This window comes from Hippopotamus amphibius, chromosome 6, assembly GCF_030028045.1.
Source record: "Hippopotamus amphibius kiboko isolate mHipAmp2 chromosome 6, mHipAmp2.hap2, whole genome shotgun sequence".
NCBI classification, from domain to species: domain Eukaryota; kingdom Metazoa; phylum Chordata; class Mammalia; order Artiodactyla; family Hippopotamidae; genus Hippopotamus; species Hippopotamus amphibius.
Window position 1 is genome coordinate 38,527,721 of NC_080191.1, and position 18,333 is coordinate 38,546,053.

Genomic DNA, 18,333 nt, shown 5'->3' on the forward strand with positions numbered 1-18,333 from the left:
CCAATTGTGGTAATCGTTTCACCATATATGTAAATCAAACCACATACTGTACGCCTGACACTTATACAGTGATATATGTTAATTATTTCTTAATAAAAGTGGGGAAAAAAAATAAATGAACATGATAGGAAAGGAGAATTACTGGCCTATATAAGTCAGTTCTCTGAAGGCCTTGCATGGTCCCAGGAAAAATTTCCAGTATGAAGGATATGGCTCAGGTGAGTTTCTGATCTCCTTTCTGCTTTACCTGGGAAAGTAAAGCTTATGGGCTAGTGTTTCAGGTACTTCTCATGACAGGCCTAGTAGTTTATTCCAATGGCCTGTGTTCAACAAGAAATCTTAATACGTGTATGTATTTGAGGTAATATTCCTTAAGAGAGGAGGGTACAGGATGTGACGCTGCGGTGATCCAAATAAAGGTAAGATGAGATGTCTGGGGAAAGTAGACTCACAGATATTTTAGATTTATTAGGGAGCATAGAAAATATCCAGCCAAACCCAATAGACTGTAGATGACGTGGTTTTCTCGATATCCCAAAGCTCTGGAAGTAAATACACATCTTAATTTGGATATAAAGGCATGAGAGTTACTGGTCTCTTTGAGATTAGGGTTGCAATTTTGCCATACTAATATTTTTAATTGAAAATGGATAGAATTTTAATAATTTCCTTACTTTTATGATAAAGTCCAACATTGTTTCTGTTTTTTTAAATTAATTAATTTAATTTATTTATTGGCTGCATTGGGTCTTCATTGCTGCACACAGGCTTTCTCTAGTTGCGGCCAGTGAGGGCTACTCCTCATTGTGGTGTGCGGGCTCCTCATTGTAGTGGCTTCTCTTGTTGTGGAGCACAGGCTCTAGGCGTGTGGGCTTCAATAGTTGCAGCACATGGGCTCAATAGTTGTGGCTCATGGGCTCTAGAGCACAGGCTCAATAGTTGTGGCGCACAGGCTTAGTTGCTCTTTGGCATGTGGAATCTTCCCAGAGCAGGGCTCGAACCCGTGTCCCCTGTTTTGGCAGGTGGATTCTTAACCACTGCGCCACCTAGGAAGTCCTGTTTCTATTTTCTTATGCCAGAGTTCTAATGTATTTCGTTTTAATCTGTTTTCCTAAAAAAGTATTTTTCAATTATCTTTCCTAGCTCCCATGGGCTACTGATTTGAGCTTTCTTTGAGACTTTTCTTCAAATTCTTACTTTACAGGGAATATTCATTGAAAATTAGAGAAATGATGAAATGACTGCTTAAATATCAAAGATGCCAAAACCCTTTTCTGGACTACTATAGTTTAGACAAGACTCTCATAGTTTTATCTGCCCAAGAGCTGGTTCAACCAAGTGTGTACAGTACTGTGCTTATTCAAAATAATTGTTTTGAATTCTACTTTCTGTTATCAATGGCTCCTAACAGATTTATATTAGATGGGGGACGTTATCTTCTTTATCTTTCATGTACATAGTGTCACATCTGAATGTTAAAAAATATCTGTCTGCTACTATCTTTCTTTCTCACTTTAGAAAGGATTAAAAGCCCAGCACACCTGAGTGACACATGGGGGGAGCCTTTAAGAGCCAGTATTGAAAATAATAATAATAAAAATATTACATTAAATATTTAAATATTAATTTATGTTGTACCTCATAAAACTACTGCCCCCTGACTTTATTTCTCTGATATTCTTTTTTTAAAAGGATATGAGAAAAAAGAATACCAAAGAAGAGTGTGTAGTTTTTCAGTGTGCATATATTTCTTTTTACTTATGACTAGAATTCACTTTGGTAAAATCTGTTCAACTCAACCTGCTACCGATTCCCCCCATTCACTAAATGTGAGAAGTAGTTGGTATTTTAAGAAAAGTACCAAATTTCATGGCAATATTTCTAACATAAATTGGAAGCATGTACTGTTGGAAATGATGGTATACATCTAGCAATTCTATTTATTATTACTGTAAAAAAAAAGTGTTGATGGTGGATTCTTGGAAAGTAATTATTTTTAACATCAGTGAACAGAACAGTTGAAAACAACCAAGCACGCAAAGGAAAATGGCACCATGAGCAAAAACCAGCAGAAACATCACACAGAAGAAGCAGACAAGCAATGACGTCAGTTGGTAGTGTTATCAGACACAGATTATAAAATTCTTGTCCTTTTTAAAGAAAATTTGGAAGAAATAATAGTGAATTGAATTAGAAGAAGGATAATTTCTTGTGCTCTTTCTTTGTGACACATTCTAGGTAATGTCTTCTGAATTGTCTTTCAGCTCATAAATTCTGATTTGGCGAAAAAAAAGAAGACACAGATTATATCAGGAATGAAAAAAGGAACACAAATTCAGTGCTACAGACACTGAAAAAATAACAGGTGGTTATTGTACATCACTTTATACCAATACATTTGAAAATGTAGATGAAGTGAAAAATTCAAAGAAAAACCGAGTCAAGAAAAATTAGAAAATCTAAGTAATTCTGTAATTCATGAAGAGATTAACCCAGAAATCAATAAACCTCTTGAACAGATCTTTCTAGGCCCAGGGAGCTTCCCCAGTTAGTTCTATCCCCCAAGGAAAAACTAGCTCTGATGTTATACGTCTTTACCGTTTATTGTAAAGTAAAGTTGGCCTAGCCTTTCACTTGAAGATCTTTTTATTGTTAGTGTTCTGGTATTTTATAGTAATGTGAATAAGTATGAGCCTTTGATTTATTTTTCTGGCTACTTGATATTAGTAGTATGAGCCTTTTGAGTTCAAGATTTGTATATATCTTCTTGAATCCTATTGAGAATACTATTTAGATAGGTTTCTTTTCAATTTTTTTTCCTCTTCTCCTCCCTTTTTTTTTCCCTTTGTGTTGATCTTAGACCTTTTCTTTTTGTTGATCTCATATTGTAGGCTTACTTCAAATGACTTGTGAATCATGGTGGTTCATTGATATTTTCATTGAATGAGAGATTAGATAGGTTGAATGGAGGCAGAATTTGTTGATTAGAGTTTGCTTAGAGTAAGTGGACAGGGAGAACTTCCTGTTATGCTGGAAATCCCTAAAATGCCAGAATGAGGTGAACTTTACTCTGGGTCACTAATATCCATTTTGGCCCCCGGGGTTCTCCAGGATACTGGTTCTAAATATATATGGGCTCATTGTGGAAACTGGAAAATAAAGGTAAATACCAAGAAAATGACAAGATTCACTGTGAGCTCATCAGCCAGAGATAAGACTATTTGTAAACTATGTATTATGTATAACATAAAATTAGGACCATATTGCTTATTCGGTTTTATAATTTGCAATTGATACTCAGCAATGTTTTTCCCCAGGTCATTAAATATTCTTCTAAATCATCACTGTTAATGCCTGTATACTACTCAGTTATATTATATACATATTCCATGTTTTCTTTAGCCATTTTCCTATTATTGGACATTGCATATATGTCTATTTTTTGTTATAAACAGTACTACATGTATATATTTGTATCTATTTGCACATAATTTTTTGCCTTAGGATAAAGTGTAGAAAGTATAATTGGGGCGAAGTATACATACTTTAAGGTGTTTGTTTCAGAATTTTTCTACAGCTTTTTATATGCACAGTGCTTGGATGAATCTACAGCTGTTCTTTAAGTGTACAGACGTGACTCTGTAGTAATCTCTAACACACAAATTTGTGTTTTACATGGATCTCTTTTTCAGTGGCATGGATTGGAGAGCTGCTGTATAGGTATAACTACAGTTACCAATACAGCCATTCCATGCAAAATAATAAATTTGCTTTTCCTCTCCCTCTGTTACATCTTTTTGACACATCTTCTTTACCAATGCATGGTCTTCAACCACTGTTAAACAGATTACTGCAGAATTAAAACAAAACAAAGCAAACGAAAAAAAAGAGGGAAACATTAGTATACTAGTTTATGGCATTTCTTTTAACAGCAAGTAAGAAAGAATGCCTTGAAGTCTCGTTAAACATGGATGAGGTTATAGTGTCCCTGTGGAAGAAACTGTGATGGCTCAGGGCTCTAAGTGAGTGGGATGTTCCTGGTAGGAACTGTCATTTATGGAGCACCTCAGTGCTCCAGTCACCAATCTGAGCACATTTTGTAAATTATGTCCAAGGCTTGTGCCAGTTTTTTGAGGTGTGTATCATCACCACTTCATAGATTAAAAAAATAATAATAATGTTTAGCGAGGACATGAAACATTTCTAAGTCACACAGCTGGTGGTTGTCTAGAAGTCACAGAAGGTAAGCTCCATGAAAGCTCTGAAATGCTTTTGTTCCCTGGTATATACCCAGCACGAGACCCTTCTTCACATATAGTAGGCTCTGAGGAAATATTTGTTGAATGCTGAAAAAGTGAATGAACAGAGGTGGGATTTGAACCTTCGCCATTTTGTACCTGAACCCCCTTCTTCCAGGCAGATGTCAGCTTCTTCAGAGTGATCAGGTCTCACTGAGAGGTTGAGTGTGAGGTTTGCCCGTAAGTGATGTGCTTGTCCCGTGCCTAGTGTCTCCTTCCTCCATTTTCATTTGACCAGTTATATAAATTGCTTTACATAAAATTCCACTGCCATTTGGGAGAATCTTGAGTTACGTCAAATGTAGCTAAAATGATACTGAGAGTATAAGAGGCCAAGCAAAAGTTAGAACTTTGTCTTTAAAAAGCTCCTCAGTCCACTCAAGCAGTTGTTCTAACTTCTACATTGAACTTTTGTAACACTTCAAAGTTCTTCAAGAGCAAGACATTATCTTTGAGCATGACAACGCTTTGAGTCCCCAGTGGGAGTTTCTTGGCACTGGGCTTATTGCATTAGGATCTAATCCTTATCCTCTAGGAGAGGAAATCCCCTGAAACCTCCAGGCATGCTTAGGTCTGAGTTCTCATAGAGCTGTTTCCAGAGAGCATGCAGCTTTGGTAGAAGGTCAGAGGACTGGTAGGCAGTGTGGTCGGCTAAGTCATCTTCAGATCAGAGGGGCATCTGTCACATTTGAATACCAAATCCAGCAATTGTCCATTTCCTAAAAAAAATGCTTTTCGCCTATATTTATAATAGGCACTCTTTATATAAAGCAGACACAAAAGGCACTTGACAAACTGATTGACTTTGTCAACTCAGATAAAGAGAAGGGGGAGATTTCTAGTATTCCCCCAAATCGTTTAAATAAATCAGTTTACTGATTTTTCAGGTCAGCGGTTATTTGTTGAATGTCTGTGTGCTGGGCACTGTGCTAGACCTAGAAAATACAGAGACGTGTAAATAGATCCACGCCTCCCTGGAGCTCACAGTCCAGTCAGAGGCAGACAGATAAACAAATCTCCCACAGCAGGGCTGTAGTAACTGGGGGTGAGGAAGGACCCAGAGGAGGACAGAGCATCACCTGAGAGAAGACAGACATGTGAGTGACTTACAGCACAGGCTTCTGCAGTGTTGCCAAAGGATCTTTCTAGAATTTAAAAATCCAGTCATGTCCCTTCCATGTTTAAGGGCCTCAAGAGCTCCTCACTGACTGTCCCGAAGGCCACAGACACCTTTCATCCACTCCCTATGGTCCCACTCCCTGTACCAGCTGACTGCTTAAAGTTCTCATCTTGCCCCTGTCACTTATCAACTCTGTGATCCTTGGCAAGTTGCTAACCTCTCTGCCGCTAAATTTCCTAAAACTGGGTGAATACAATAATCCATCTCAGTGTTATTGTGAGGATTAAGTGATTTGGTATCAAACTCTTAGAAGAGTGCCCGGCTCGTAGGAAGTACTACAGGAGGGATGGTTACTGTTGTTCCATAGCAGTGACGGCTGTTACTGTCATCATTGTTATGCTCTCTTTCCCAGACTGGTGTTATTTTCTATACTTCCCTGGCTCTGCACAGAGCACCATTGCATAGACTTATTACCGAATTAGATGCCAGGCCCCTCTCTTGCGGCCTAGCTGAGCCGAGGCCCACCCCCCGCCCCCAGCTCGCTCAGGGAGTTCTTTCTCACTCAGGTTCACGCTGCCAACAACGAAACTGAGTTTGGTGCAAGCAAGACGGGTTTTTATTCAATGGCCAGAGAATGGAGAAGGGGAGCTCATGCTCTAAAGGCACCTTCTCCTCTAAGGGAGGGGAATAAAGGGAAATTTTAAGGGTCAGAAGGCAGACAGGTCATCAGGGCTCTAGGAAAGGGGCGGAGATTTCCAGGGGCAGCCTGGGCAGGCATAGTCTTCCATACTCCTTTGCACATGGCACCAACTGTGCAGGCAGAGTACCAGTCTCCCCACTGGGTGAAGATCTTAGCATGGTGATGCAGCAAAGGTAACTCTCGGACTCCTCCAGGTTTCATCTGCGCAGGTGCAGTCCTGTCATCAAGTCAGGGCTCAGCTTTGAGTGGTTGACTGTATCTCTCGAAGCGGACATCTCTCTCAGTACAGCTGCAAAGCATCTGCCCAACCCCAGGTACTTTTGAAAAACACAGAGATAAATCATGGCAAGTGTCCTTCAGCTCTCAGGGGTTGGTATGGAAACACAGAGATAAATCAAGGCAAGGAAAGTGGTGTGACCTTTAGCCAACTTTGTCTGCCATCTAGGATCTAGCCAGTTCAGTCTAGTTTTGCCGCCAGCCTTTGTGGCATCTTGTTGGTAAACCACAACTAGCCTGTACAGTTAAAAAATAGTTTCTGCACCTATATAGGCATGGGTGCATGGGTGCCACACGGTCACTATGGAGTTTAATTCTTCGGTTGCTTCCCCCTATCTCATGTCTTTATTATCAACAAATTCTAGAGTTGTTGCCCAGAGTAGATTATCAACTCAGATTAGAGATTTCACTACAAATTCTTTTCTGTTTTAATTTTGTGCTTCTCCGCAGAATCTAAATCCAGTACATATTGCAGGCCCTCAAACATTTGTTTATTGATTGAAGGGGAATCCTCTTTTTCCAGACTCTCTCTTTGTGAAGTCTTTTGTAACCATTCTCTGTTTTTCTTCTCTCCACTGTGCTGTTAGCATGTTAACATTTTTTACATATTTCAGTTGTAGCTCTTGTGCAGTTCCACTGTAATCATTTATTTTAATGTTCTCATGCTTTGTTTCTCTGTCAGGGTGGGAATTGCTTTGATTTGCATCTCTGGCCTTTAGCAAAGGGATTTCACACAGTAGACAGATGTTTGGATGAATACTTGATAAAGAAAGAATAATATGCATTATGCAAATACCACTGTATTTGAGGGAATTGGTGAGAAAAAAAACTGAGTGATTTCTTTATATGTATTTTGGTTTACTAAATGTCCAAGAAGTGATTCAGGGACTTTAAACAAGCAGGAAACTCCAAATAAATATTGTTCGAATACAGAGGCAAAACATTCCAACAACTTTACTTTTACTTATATGTCTCCAAGCTTCCTGTTTTCTAAGATAAAATATTTTGTGTATAGCTTCTAAGAAAATATCAAAACTTGAAAACTGCCTAAATTGTTATAGACATAAAAAAGGATAGTGGATTTTTATGTTGGTGGATTAAACTACTTTGAGAAGAAAATTCAAATTGAATTAGATTTCATAGCTCTGAAAATTGTTGGAGAGAAATTTCCTACTAAAAACTGTTCTGATTGGGTGTTGTGTAACAAAGCAGTAGGTAATTTAAATTTCATCTTTTACGGAGGTGACATGATTGTTTCTATGGTCATACTTTAGTTTCAGTTTCATGCTATGTATTATCTAAAACGTAAATCTAAATAACATCTTTTAGTAATGAAGAGGTGATTTTAAAAATCAGCATGGGACTTCCTAGATGGCGCAGTGGTTAAGAATCCACCTGCCAATGCAGGAGACACTGTTTCGATCCCTGCTCCAGGAAGATCCCACATGCTGCGGAGCAAGTAAGCTGGTGCGCCACAACTATTGAGTGTGCGCTCTAGAGCCTGTGAGCCACAACTATCGAGCCCGTGTGCCACAGCTACTGAAGCCCTCACACCTAGAGCCCGTGCTCCACAACAAGGGAAGCCACGGCAATGAGGAGCCCGTGCACCACAACGAAAAGTAGCTCCTGCTCGCTGCAACTAGACAAAGCCCGTGTGCAGCAACAAAGACCCAACACAGCCAATAAATAAATAAATAAAAATAAATTAAAAAAAACCAGCATGCCTCTTCTGTAGGTTAACAAGAGAATAAAGACCATCATATACCATGCATGCTTTAAACTCATGGTTACGATTTAAATGCTTACCACCAGATCTTTTCATAGTTTTCCTCAAGATGAGACTTATTTGTAACAGAACTGTTCATGAGTTTTGTTTTGTATTTAGTTAGAATAGTAAGGTTATTGGTAATACATCTTCATGACAATTTCTTCAGCAGTGAGGGAATACATATTGTAAGTCAATAAATTTGAGAATATGAATAAGTTCTCTTATTGTGATTTTCACTCATTTTCAAAAGGTTAACTCTGATTACTAGTAAAAGTAGTAGAATTTTTTCGTCTTCTTACTTCCAGCAAGTACCTTATGCCAATTTCAGGTTTCTGCTTTCAGTTTCACCTCCATTCCAAACCATCCCACTTCTGAGAACTCAGACTCCAAAATTCTCGTCAGGCTCCATGACTTCTGTTCTTCTTCCTTCCTCACTCCCTTCCTCGTTCCCATTCCTTCACTCGCCAGATCCTTCACTTCTCCCGGTTCTCCATCCGAATACCCACGTTCACATGGTCTTAACGCTCCTTGTTCAGCTGTTGCAGTCACACTTTGACTCTTCTGTCGCCTCTCTCCCCATCTCATCATGCCATGTTATCTTTTTACCCCGTTCCCCTACTCCCACTCCTGGAATTCCAGGCCTCTGGGTCTGTTGAAAACAATTCAAGATCTCAGGCTGGGCCCCCAGAACCTGAGGGTCTTTTCGCTCTTGCGTTATTAACTGTGTCTCTGTTGTCCCTACTGTTTTGCTGCCTTCCTTCACATGGGGCCTCCTGAGTCCCCTTCCATTACTTCAGAGCCCCACCTTGACTTCCTCACTCCCTGCAGATGCTTCTTACTTGCCCGAGAGGATTGAAGGGCTACTTCCAACTTCCTGTGGCTACCCCTTAGCTTTTTTTGGTTTTTGTATCTTTGTCCCAGCCTTCTTCTGACCCATCTATCTCTGAGGCTAATCGCCTGAGAGTATTTTATCGTATGATTAAACTGACGGTTTAAACCAGTTTCTTATAATGAGCTTAGGTTGTTTCTGGGTGTTTTGTTTTGTTTTAAATACAAACAGTTCTGAATTAAACATCCTTGACGATATATGTTATTATGTTATATGCTATATTATTGTGAGTAGTGGCAGTGCTAGCTTTGCATGATTCTCTGACATGCACGATTTCAGTTCCCCAGTTTAATTAAATAACACCAGTCTCCCAACAACATGGTTCAAATTTTGGTAACCAAGATTTATTGACTGTGGGTAATTGCCTAAAGTACAGTCTTTGCTACTAGCTTTTTCAGTCCTCAGAACACCATGTAAATAATAGATACATGTCATGTCACCCCTTTTAAAGTCTGTCAGTGATTGGTTACTGTGCCTCTGTTGGTCATTTCAGCACAGGCAGAAAAGCAAGTAGTTGTGTTGCTTCTTTATCTGCCAGTGGTAAACCGACATCACGTTCTATAAAAATGCATCGTTGAAAGAGGGGATTGGCTGATAAAGATAAAAATGCAGTTAAAAGGGATAATGCTGGAAATGAAATTCAGATCAAATGTAAATGGGGTTATGGAAGAGAGCTCACGTGCGAATGCGAACACTGCCGCTGTTCAACAGACTCCACACAGCGAAAGGAACTTCGTGACAGCAAATTTATTGATGTGAGAAGCATAGTTGTGATTCAGAGGATGAAGATGTCCCAGAGGAAGTGACAGGGACACAAAAATTCATATTAAAGGAATTCTTGGAGATATTTCATGACATTAAAAATACAAAGGTTAAAACATTGGAAACTGATCTAAACTTAGAAAGGAATGTGACAGTTTGCCAAGATATATAAAAGATTCTCACTCTGTATTGTGAAATATATGATGAGAAGTGTTGGGTTGGCCAAAAAGTTCGTTGAGGCTTTTCCTTACCATCTTACGGAAAAACCCGAATAAACATTTTGGCCAACCCAATGGATAAAGCACTGTTCAAACCATGCTTGATAGGTTTATTACAAAAAAATAAAACTTTAATTCTCCGTGGTTTAAATTACAGGATACTAAATACAGATTAGTTTTACTATTTTTTTCATTTCCCTATACATTTATAATTGACAGTAAGAGTTTTTATTGTTTTTGGTAGATCCTTTAGAATTACCCTTCCATAAGTTTGTGTCAGTCTACACCACTATCGAAGGCTTAGGAGAATCCATTAGTACTCTCTTTTGATACCTTGTTCTGTCTGCCATTCTTTCCCTCTTTGTTCAAGTTCTTCTTCCAATGACTCTTTATTTTAATGGACATATATACATTGAATGGACATATAAAAAAGAACCTGACATAGAACCTGTTGCATTTTATTAATTTTCATTTTTTTAAATTATGAGGGTGAGTCAGAAATTATCCTCACACTGGCTGTAGAATTTACAAAAGTTTTAATGTAACTGGGGTGTGGATAATTTTTGACTCGTACTTTTGGCCACGTCGGGTCTTAGTTGCGGCGTGCAGGCTCTTTGCTGAGGCACTCGGGCTTCTCTCTAGTTGTGGCCTGTGGGTTTTCTCTCTCTAGTTGTGGTGCGTGGGCTCCAGAGGGTTTGGGCTCTGTGTGGCGTGTGGGCTTTGTTGCCCTGCGGCATGTGGGATCTTAGATCCCCAACCAGGGATCAAACCTGAGTCCCCAGCGTTGGAAGGTGGATTCTTTACCACTGAACCACCAGGGAAGTCCCTGCATTTTAGACCCACTATACTTTTGCTCTTCTTTCCTTTACCTTCATTTTCTTTTGAAATGAGTTAGACCTGCTTCCTTAGTTTGCTTGCCTTTGTCTTCCTCTTTAGTCCTGCAGTCCCTTGACAGTAGGCATACTGAGGACAGGCCATGTCTCTTTTATTATTGTGTACCCAGTACCTAAGCTACAGACCAGCATGTGGTCAATACTCAGTATGTTTTATTTGAGGGAATGACTTCAGAAAACATAAAAGCCTCTACCCATGATCCACCCTGCCCCATTCACCCATTCCTGCTGTCTCTGTCATCTCTTCATCTTGGCTTTTGGGAAATGCCATGCTTCCTTTCCATACTGCATCCATTCCCCTTTTCACATTCTTGGTTCCAGCCAAAGTAGGCTGTTCATTATACATCTACTGCCTCCCATATGCCTTCCTTCCTTCAGGCCTTTCCTTATGCTGGTTTTCCTCTGTTCTGTCCTCTCTTTCCTTCCCTCAGCTCTGCCTGGCAATATCACACTATCGTTTCGCCCTTCAGATCCCAGACTAGAGGCTTCCTCTGTGAAACCTTTTCTGATCTCCTTCTCACCAACCACCCCAGCCTTTCTTCTTTAAACAGCTATAGAAGTCTGCAACTAGAGCCTACCAAATACGAACCATTTGTGCTATTGCTTTTGCCTTTTCCCAAAAAGTACGAGGGTGAGTCAAAAATCATCCGCACTCTGGCTGTAGAATTTATTTTAATTAACTTTTAGAAAAGACAGTGACATCATTTTTTGACATAATCTCCTTGCTTTTCAACATATTTTGTCCATCTGTCAACAAGCTTTCATATTCCCTCATTAAAAAATATTTTAGGCTGAGCTGTGAACCATGAATGCACCGCTGTCTTCACGTCTTCATGTGGATGGGAGTCTGGCTCCTTCCTGATGGCTAACACTTGTGCGACCTTCCTTGCATTTCTCTATCCATTCACACACACTTCTTCGCGACAAAACACTTTCTCCATACTGCGCACAAAGTCTTCGATTAATGACGGCACCAGGTACACCTTCAGAGCACAAAAAATGAATCACTGCACGCTGCTCTTTCGTGCACATCACAAGTGGGGCATCCGTTTTTGCTCTCACCGCACTTACAAATGAACTGATGTAACACGTTCACACCTGCACAGCAGTGACTGGGGAGACAGTATCCTGGAATGCAAAGTGCTGATACAACAGTTCGGCCAACAGAAGTTTTACTACAACCAAAGTGTGGATAATTTTTGACTCACCCTCACAGAAGCTCCCTAGGGTCTCGTATTTTTTTCCTTCAACGCATAACATAGTGTTTACACGTAGTTGGTGCTCAATGCTTATTTTATTGAATTGTCCTGAAATGTGACATTCCAGAGAGTTGTCAAGGGAACTTCATTCCATTGAAAAATATTGAGGACTATTTTGTAGATTTTTCTGCTCCTTTTTTTTTCCTAACTCACAAACTTCTGTCCTTGTTCTTGGGAGTTATCTGGTGTAACCACTTACTTTAAAATATCAAAGTCCAGGGTGGTGGAGAATGAGAAAGTGGCAAAATGTTAGCGCTGGAAAGATTTGTAGGGATCTGAGGAGTCCAGCTGTCTAATTTTATAAGTGAATAAATTGATGTCTGGAATGTTAAAGTGACCTGCTCCAGATCTCTACACAACCAACTTGTGGTAACGCTTGGGTCTGGGACGTCGTCACCCAGCCCCGTGGGCTGCTCATCCCCACAAGCTGTCACAGTGCACGTGAGGATAGTGTTTATGTTTGTGTAATGAAACTGCTGAAAGAGGCATCTGAGATTCTCATATTGCCTTCTATGGATTAAGTAGAAAATTGAATCTCTGTTTAGGTTTCCCTCCCCCCCTCCCTTAATTATTATGTTTTTGGACTGGATTCATTGACATCAGCTGACATTGCTGGCGACATTAGCCTAGGAGGGCACAGATTTGTTTGCTAATATTTAAGTAAACTTTTGGTTGAAGTATAACACACATACAGAAATGTACATGAAGCGTAAGTGTGCAGTTTGAGTTTTTCCAAAGTGCACATATCTTGTGACCAGCACTCAGATCAGGAAACAGCAGCAACCAACATATTTAAAAGTATTTAAAGAAATGAAACACTTGAAGAAGTAAAAGCGCTTTGAAACTACATCATTTTCTTTTTTGTCTCCACAGGTATTGTCAGTCTGTGTGTTAACAACAATCCTTGGTTGTATATTTGGGTTGAAACCAAGCTGTGCCAAAGAAGGTAATTAGTACAGTAGTGTGTGTGTGTGTGTGTGTGTGTGTGTGTGTGTGTGTGTGTAGGGGTGATATTCAGCCTTTTCCAGAATGTGATTGAGACAAGCGTTATGTCCTAATCCCGCGAGTATTCCATAGGTATTGCAGATTTGGGGCTTGTTGAGCCTTCTTCTTGAAGCTCTTTTATTATTTTAGCCATGTACTATTTTATTTACTTACAAAACTTCATCCCAAAACAACAAAGAGGGACTATGACCAAAAAACCAACCAACCAACCAACCAACCAACCAAATAAACACAAAAACCTCAAAACAACAAAAAATAAAGAACAAAGACACAAACAGGCAGACGGCTGACAGGTTCTGGTGCTGTGCTCCTGGAGCCTGTCTCCCTGACTTCCTCTAGGGACCCCCAAACACTTTTTCTCCCTGAGGAGTTAGGTGCTGGAGCAGCCCTGGAGGTTACTAGGTGACCAATTGGCATCCCTGGGCAACCAGAAACTTATCCTTACCTGCTTGTAAGTCTTTTAAAATTGCAGACATTTCAAAGCAATAGCAATATTTTTAAGTGTCTAGATATACACACACACACACCCCCCACACACACCCACATATATATTCACAGATACACATATTTTTTTTATCAAGTGCAGAAGTCTAGCCAGCATTGACAAGATTACTATGAATAACAGAACTATGAATCACAGTACATTGTAGCAGTCATTATTTTGGCTCTAGGGTAGTTTTTATTTTTTCCCCTTTAAAATCATTGATGGCCTTCCTTGGGAATTCGATTTTGAAAACTGAGCAAATCCTTCTGTTCAGCTATTCTGTAATTGTAATGTTAGTCATTTAAAAATTTTTGGTGATTGTTAAGCTGTCATTTATTGTTGAAATGAATGAAATGTATATATTTCGCAACTATTCAGAGCAAACGTATCAATGTTTAATAAAATTAAAAAACTATGGACTTTAGCGTTCACCTATGTAGCCTTTAGACACAAAGTAATTCACCTTGAGTTTAGTTTGGCACATAAAAATAAAACTGAATGATTGAAGACAGCAATTTTAATGTAAACTCAACATGGAATGCATATTATTTTTTAAACAACTAGGAGCATATTAATGAGCTCCAAGTAATAACTATTATTATAATAGCTTTTTTCCCCCTTGGGTTAGGGAAGTTAGTATTTTTGACCCTAGAAATTATTATTGTCACTTCATGTCCTTAAAATTGCCTGGTTTCCTGGTGTTAAATGAGAGTCGAACTCTGCGGCAGTGTCTTCTTGGGTCAGGAGACCATTGCAGTCAAGAGCTAGGATTATTCCTTTTATTCTTTTGGACTTCCATTATTTTATAAATGGATTTTTTTTCTTACGATCCTGATTTTTTAATAATCTAATAAAAACCTAGCTTATTCTAGATAACTAGTAAAGAGTTACAATGTAAAATTGTTTTTAATGAAAAATATTTTCCTTCCATATCTGCTTTTTATCCATTTAACAAAAACTTAGTACCAGCTATAGTCAAGGCTCTTGCTAGGCACCAGGGATACAGTTTACTGGGTAACATCCAGATGTGGTCTTTATTTCTTAAGAAGTTTGTGGTCTAGGGTGAGACTGGAATATTAACCAAATAATCTAGTTACGAATGGAATTAAGTGACGGAGAGGAAGGATAAGGTTTTATACAAACTTAAGAAAAGGAAAAAGGACCTAGACTGGGAGTTTGGGAAAGCTTCTCAGAGGGGGCCAGGCTGAAGATCTGGATCTGAAGATGCAATGGATGTTTTAGGCGATGGTGGGAGATGGGTCCCGCAGAACATGTTCTTCTCAAACACATTACTTCTTCTTTACACCAGACCGAGAGTGAGGTAGGTCAGGTATTCTCTGTCTTTCTGAAATATTCATAGATTATCATTTTTTAGAGAACTCTGCATAAAATCTTCAGAACAAGCTCTTCTTATTTATCTTTTCTTTATTATTCTGTAAGTATTTAAGTTTTATTAGCCCTTGAAGGGCTTATAATATATAAAAGAAAAAAGTCATCTTTTTTCTATGACAAGAGATAAAACTGCAAACTCTATGCATAAAGTTTACTGCCTTCTGTTTGTGTCACTTTCTACGTGTATTTGTGAAAAGAGTCTTGGTTAACTTTATTGCCCACCCCATCTGTGTTTTCCAAAACAATATTTGAACCTGACTATACCTAACTTAGGTTTATTAATTGATGTTTGCTTTGTAATTATATAATGATTAGAAACATCGAACTCCTTCAATATTTTCAGTTAAAAGTTGCAAAGGTCGCTGCTTTGAGAGAACATTTGGAAACTGTCGCTGCGATGTTGCTTGCGTTGAGCTTGGAAACTGCTGTCTAGATTACCAGGAGACGTGTATAGAACCAGGTAAAAATGTGCAGGGGAAAATGGGGTCATGGGCATCGGTAAAAGAGGAAAGGAAAGTTCTGCATCTTTTTAGGTATGCGATTAACCTAACCCATTTGCGATTTTTAAAAATTTGGCCTTTATATTTCCTGAGAGAAAAAATTTTACATATTCTGCCTTTGTTAAAAATTTGATGGCTAGCAAACCTGTGCCGGTTTTTAATGTATGCTGACAGCCTATATAGTCTAATTTGCATTTCACCTAAATTCAGAAAGGCTGTTTAAAACATTTAAGTATTTCTTTCATGGGCTTATTAAAACGAGTTCTTAAGATGTCGACTTAAACTTCAAAGTAAAACTATCAGACTGTGGACATTTTCTCAGTTTGATCTGCTCTTCTGCATGTACGACATGGGATAACATTTAAATAAGAGTGAGCCAGATTTAGATTAAATTTTAAGAACTCTGGCAGTGACTGGTGGAAGAAGCCAAGATCAACATGGCAGTTGTATAATAAGAATTATATTTGTTTACATTTTAAAATGATGAGATTTTGGATTGTTAGTGAGATAATAATTGCTGCCTGCGTATTTTCTGTTAGTGCAGATTGACCACTGTGGTGGCAGGTCCTGTGAGTGACTAAGGGTTAGAAAATGGTCCACTGTCTCTTCATGGGTCACGTTCCAGAAGGCATTTCTGTGTTCACTTTGGACGTGTTGAATTTGGACCATGAAATGTATTATGTTGATATTTGTTTGTAGAACGGATATGGACTTGCAGCAAATTCAGGTGTGGTGAGAAAAGGTTGTCCCGAAGCCTCTGCTCCTGTTCGGATGACTGCAGGGACAAGGGTGACTGCTGCATCAACCATGGCTCCGTGTGCCGAGGTCAGGAGGTCGTGCCCTCGCTGGGTTCAGATGCAGGCTGACATCTTCCTAGGGCCTCACGGGGTTTAGCACTGATATATTTTTTTACATTAGAAGTCATAGTTACTGACCAACCATGTTGGCTGAAAAAATATTTAAAAGTCATTGTATTAAGGAAAATTTCAAACACATATACCTGAAGAGAGAGAACATGTGATGAAGCTTACGTCACCCCGTGTAATAACTATTATTATCCACACATGGCCAATCTTCTTTTAGCTATAGTCACTCACTCTCCTGCTACTCATGTTATTTTGATATTAGCTGTATTTGTGGAAAGATCACTTTTGCAGTCCTGGCTGACTATATAACAGGTTCCCTTATAGTAAGTGAGGACAATGTCTGCCGTGCATTGAAATTTAGTGCATAAGATTCTGTGTAAACTGATATTACTGTGATGTCTAGGTGTTACAGGGTTCCTTGAACTTTGACAGAATCTGGCTCTCTATGAGAGGAACTAACACATTAAGGATATAATACCAGAAGATTTTGTTGGGTGGCGAGAAGGAGGGTTATAAATTTTGGCTGAAAATATCAACAATTTGAAAACGGAAAAGATGCCTTCAAGTTCTCACAAATACAGTAGTATGTTTGAGTCTTGCAATTACACATTCATTTTTTAAAATTCCTGACATCAACTCTTATTTTGAAACAGAGTAACTCCCTTTATTTGTTCTGTTTCCCTAGAATCAGGTCCCATATTATCTGTGTATCTGTTAATATATTTTGTTTTTGGAATCTGTCCTAGTGTGTCTCACAAGCATCACAATCATTGTTTCTATTAAGTGTATTCAACTCATTGTATTTCTTGAAAATATTTTAGGTGAGAAAAGTTGGGTAGAGGAAACATGCGAGGGAATGAATGAGCCACAGTGTCCAGCAGGGTAAGATTATATTCTGAGATATGCGTTCTTTCTAGAAGTACCATTATTTTTCTCTCTCCAAATTTGAAAAGATAAAAATAATAATTATTCATTGGTTCAGTAAATATTATTTTTAGTTAGGCCTTCTTTTGGCACTGGTGGTATAGAGATGATTGTGGCATGACTCCTCACTCTGGAAGCTAGTGGGAAAAAGAGAGGTCTAAATATTTAGTATTCATGACTGTTGGGTGGAAGTATTCGTGTTTTCCTTCTTAGGAAAGAAGGATCTTCACTTTCATTTGGAGTTTTCCAAGTTGAACTCATAGCAAGTTACTTTACAGCTTTTTATTGTTTTGTGTTTTGGTTCCTTTATATATTCTGGGAATAACATGTCTGAGAAGATGTTACAAAGTTTTTATAATTTACACTTGTTATTTTTGTCTTTAAAGTATTTTTACAATACCTTATGTTTACAAGGTCATCAAAAAAAGTTCATGTGGAATTCAAAAGGTGGAAATTTAGTGACAGTATTAGACATATTTATCTTTGCTCCTCTTGAACAAAGATTATATGAATTCATATAATTTGAATCACTAATCCTCAGAAATATATATTTTTATGTCTTTAAAATAATGATTTTTTTCCAAACTGTTTAACATTTTAAAGCTGTACTTTAGCTACTTTAGCTTACTTATGTATATAATTTATTTTTGTTTTTTAAATATTTTTTTCCTGTTGAATGGGAGAGTACTTTTCTGTTTAAAAAATGGTTTTGCAGCAGCAAAAACTAAACCCAAGCCAACAAATTCCAACAGAAGAGACTTTTTTCAAAGAGGGCTTCTCATGTACCCTAAGATGTCTAAGTCCATGGTATACTGGAAATTTTAGACCTAATGAATTTTGAATCTTGCTTTTCCTTCTAAACTTTGACCATTATTTTCCAATTGTAATGTTGACTCTGTTAGTGGAAAATATGTCTTCTTTTCTTTACAAGAAGACCATAATTTAGGACACATTTTATTATACTGGAAATTATTATACC

At 38.4% G+C, this 18,333-nt stretch overlaps 1 protein-coding gene across 1 annotated transcript in view; it reads left to right on the plus strand.

Annotated features, from left to right (window-relative positions):
- The window catches only part of ENPP1 (ectonucleotide pyrophosphatase/phosphodiesterase 1), a 65,613-nt gene that overhangs the window by 18,180 nt on the left and 29,100 nt on the right, over positions 1–18,333 (plus strand). Inside the window, exons 2-5 of the mRNA XM_057739683.1 lie at positions 13,057–13,129; positions 15,408–15,524; positions 16,264–16,389; positions 17,252–17,312. Coding sequence (XP_057595666.1) covers positions 13,057–13,129; positions 15,408–15,524; positions 16,264–16,389; positions 17,252–17,312 — 377 coding nt within the window. The remainder of the gene's footprint in view (positions 1–13,056; positions 13,130–15,407; positions 15,525–16,263; positions 16,390–17,251; positions 17,313–18,333) is intronic.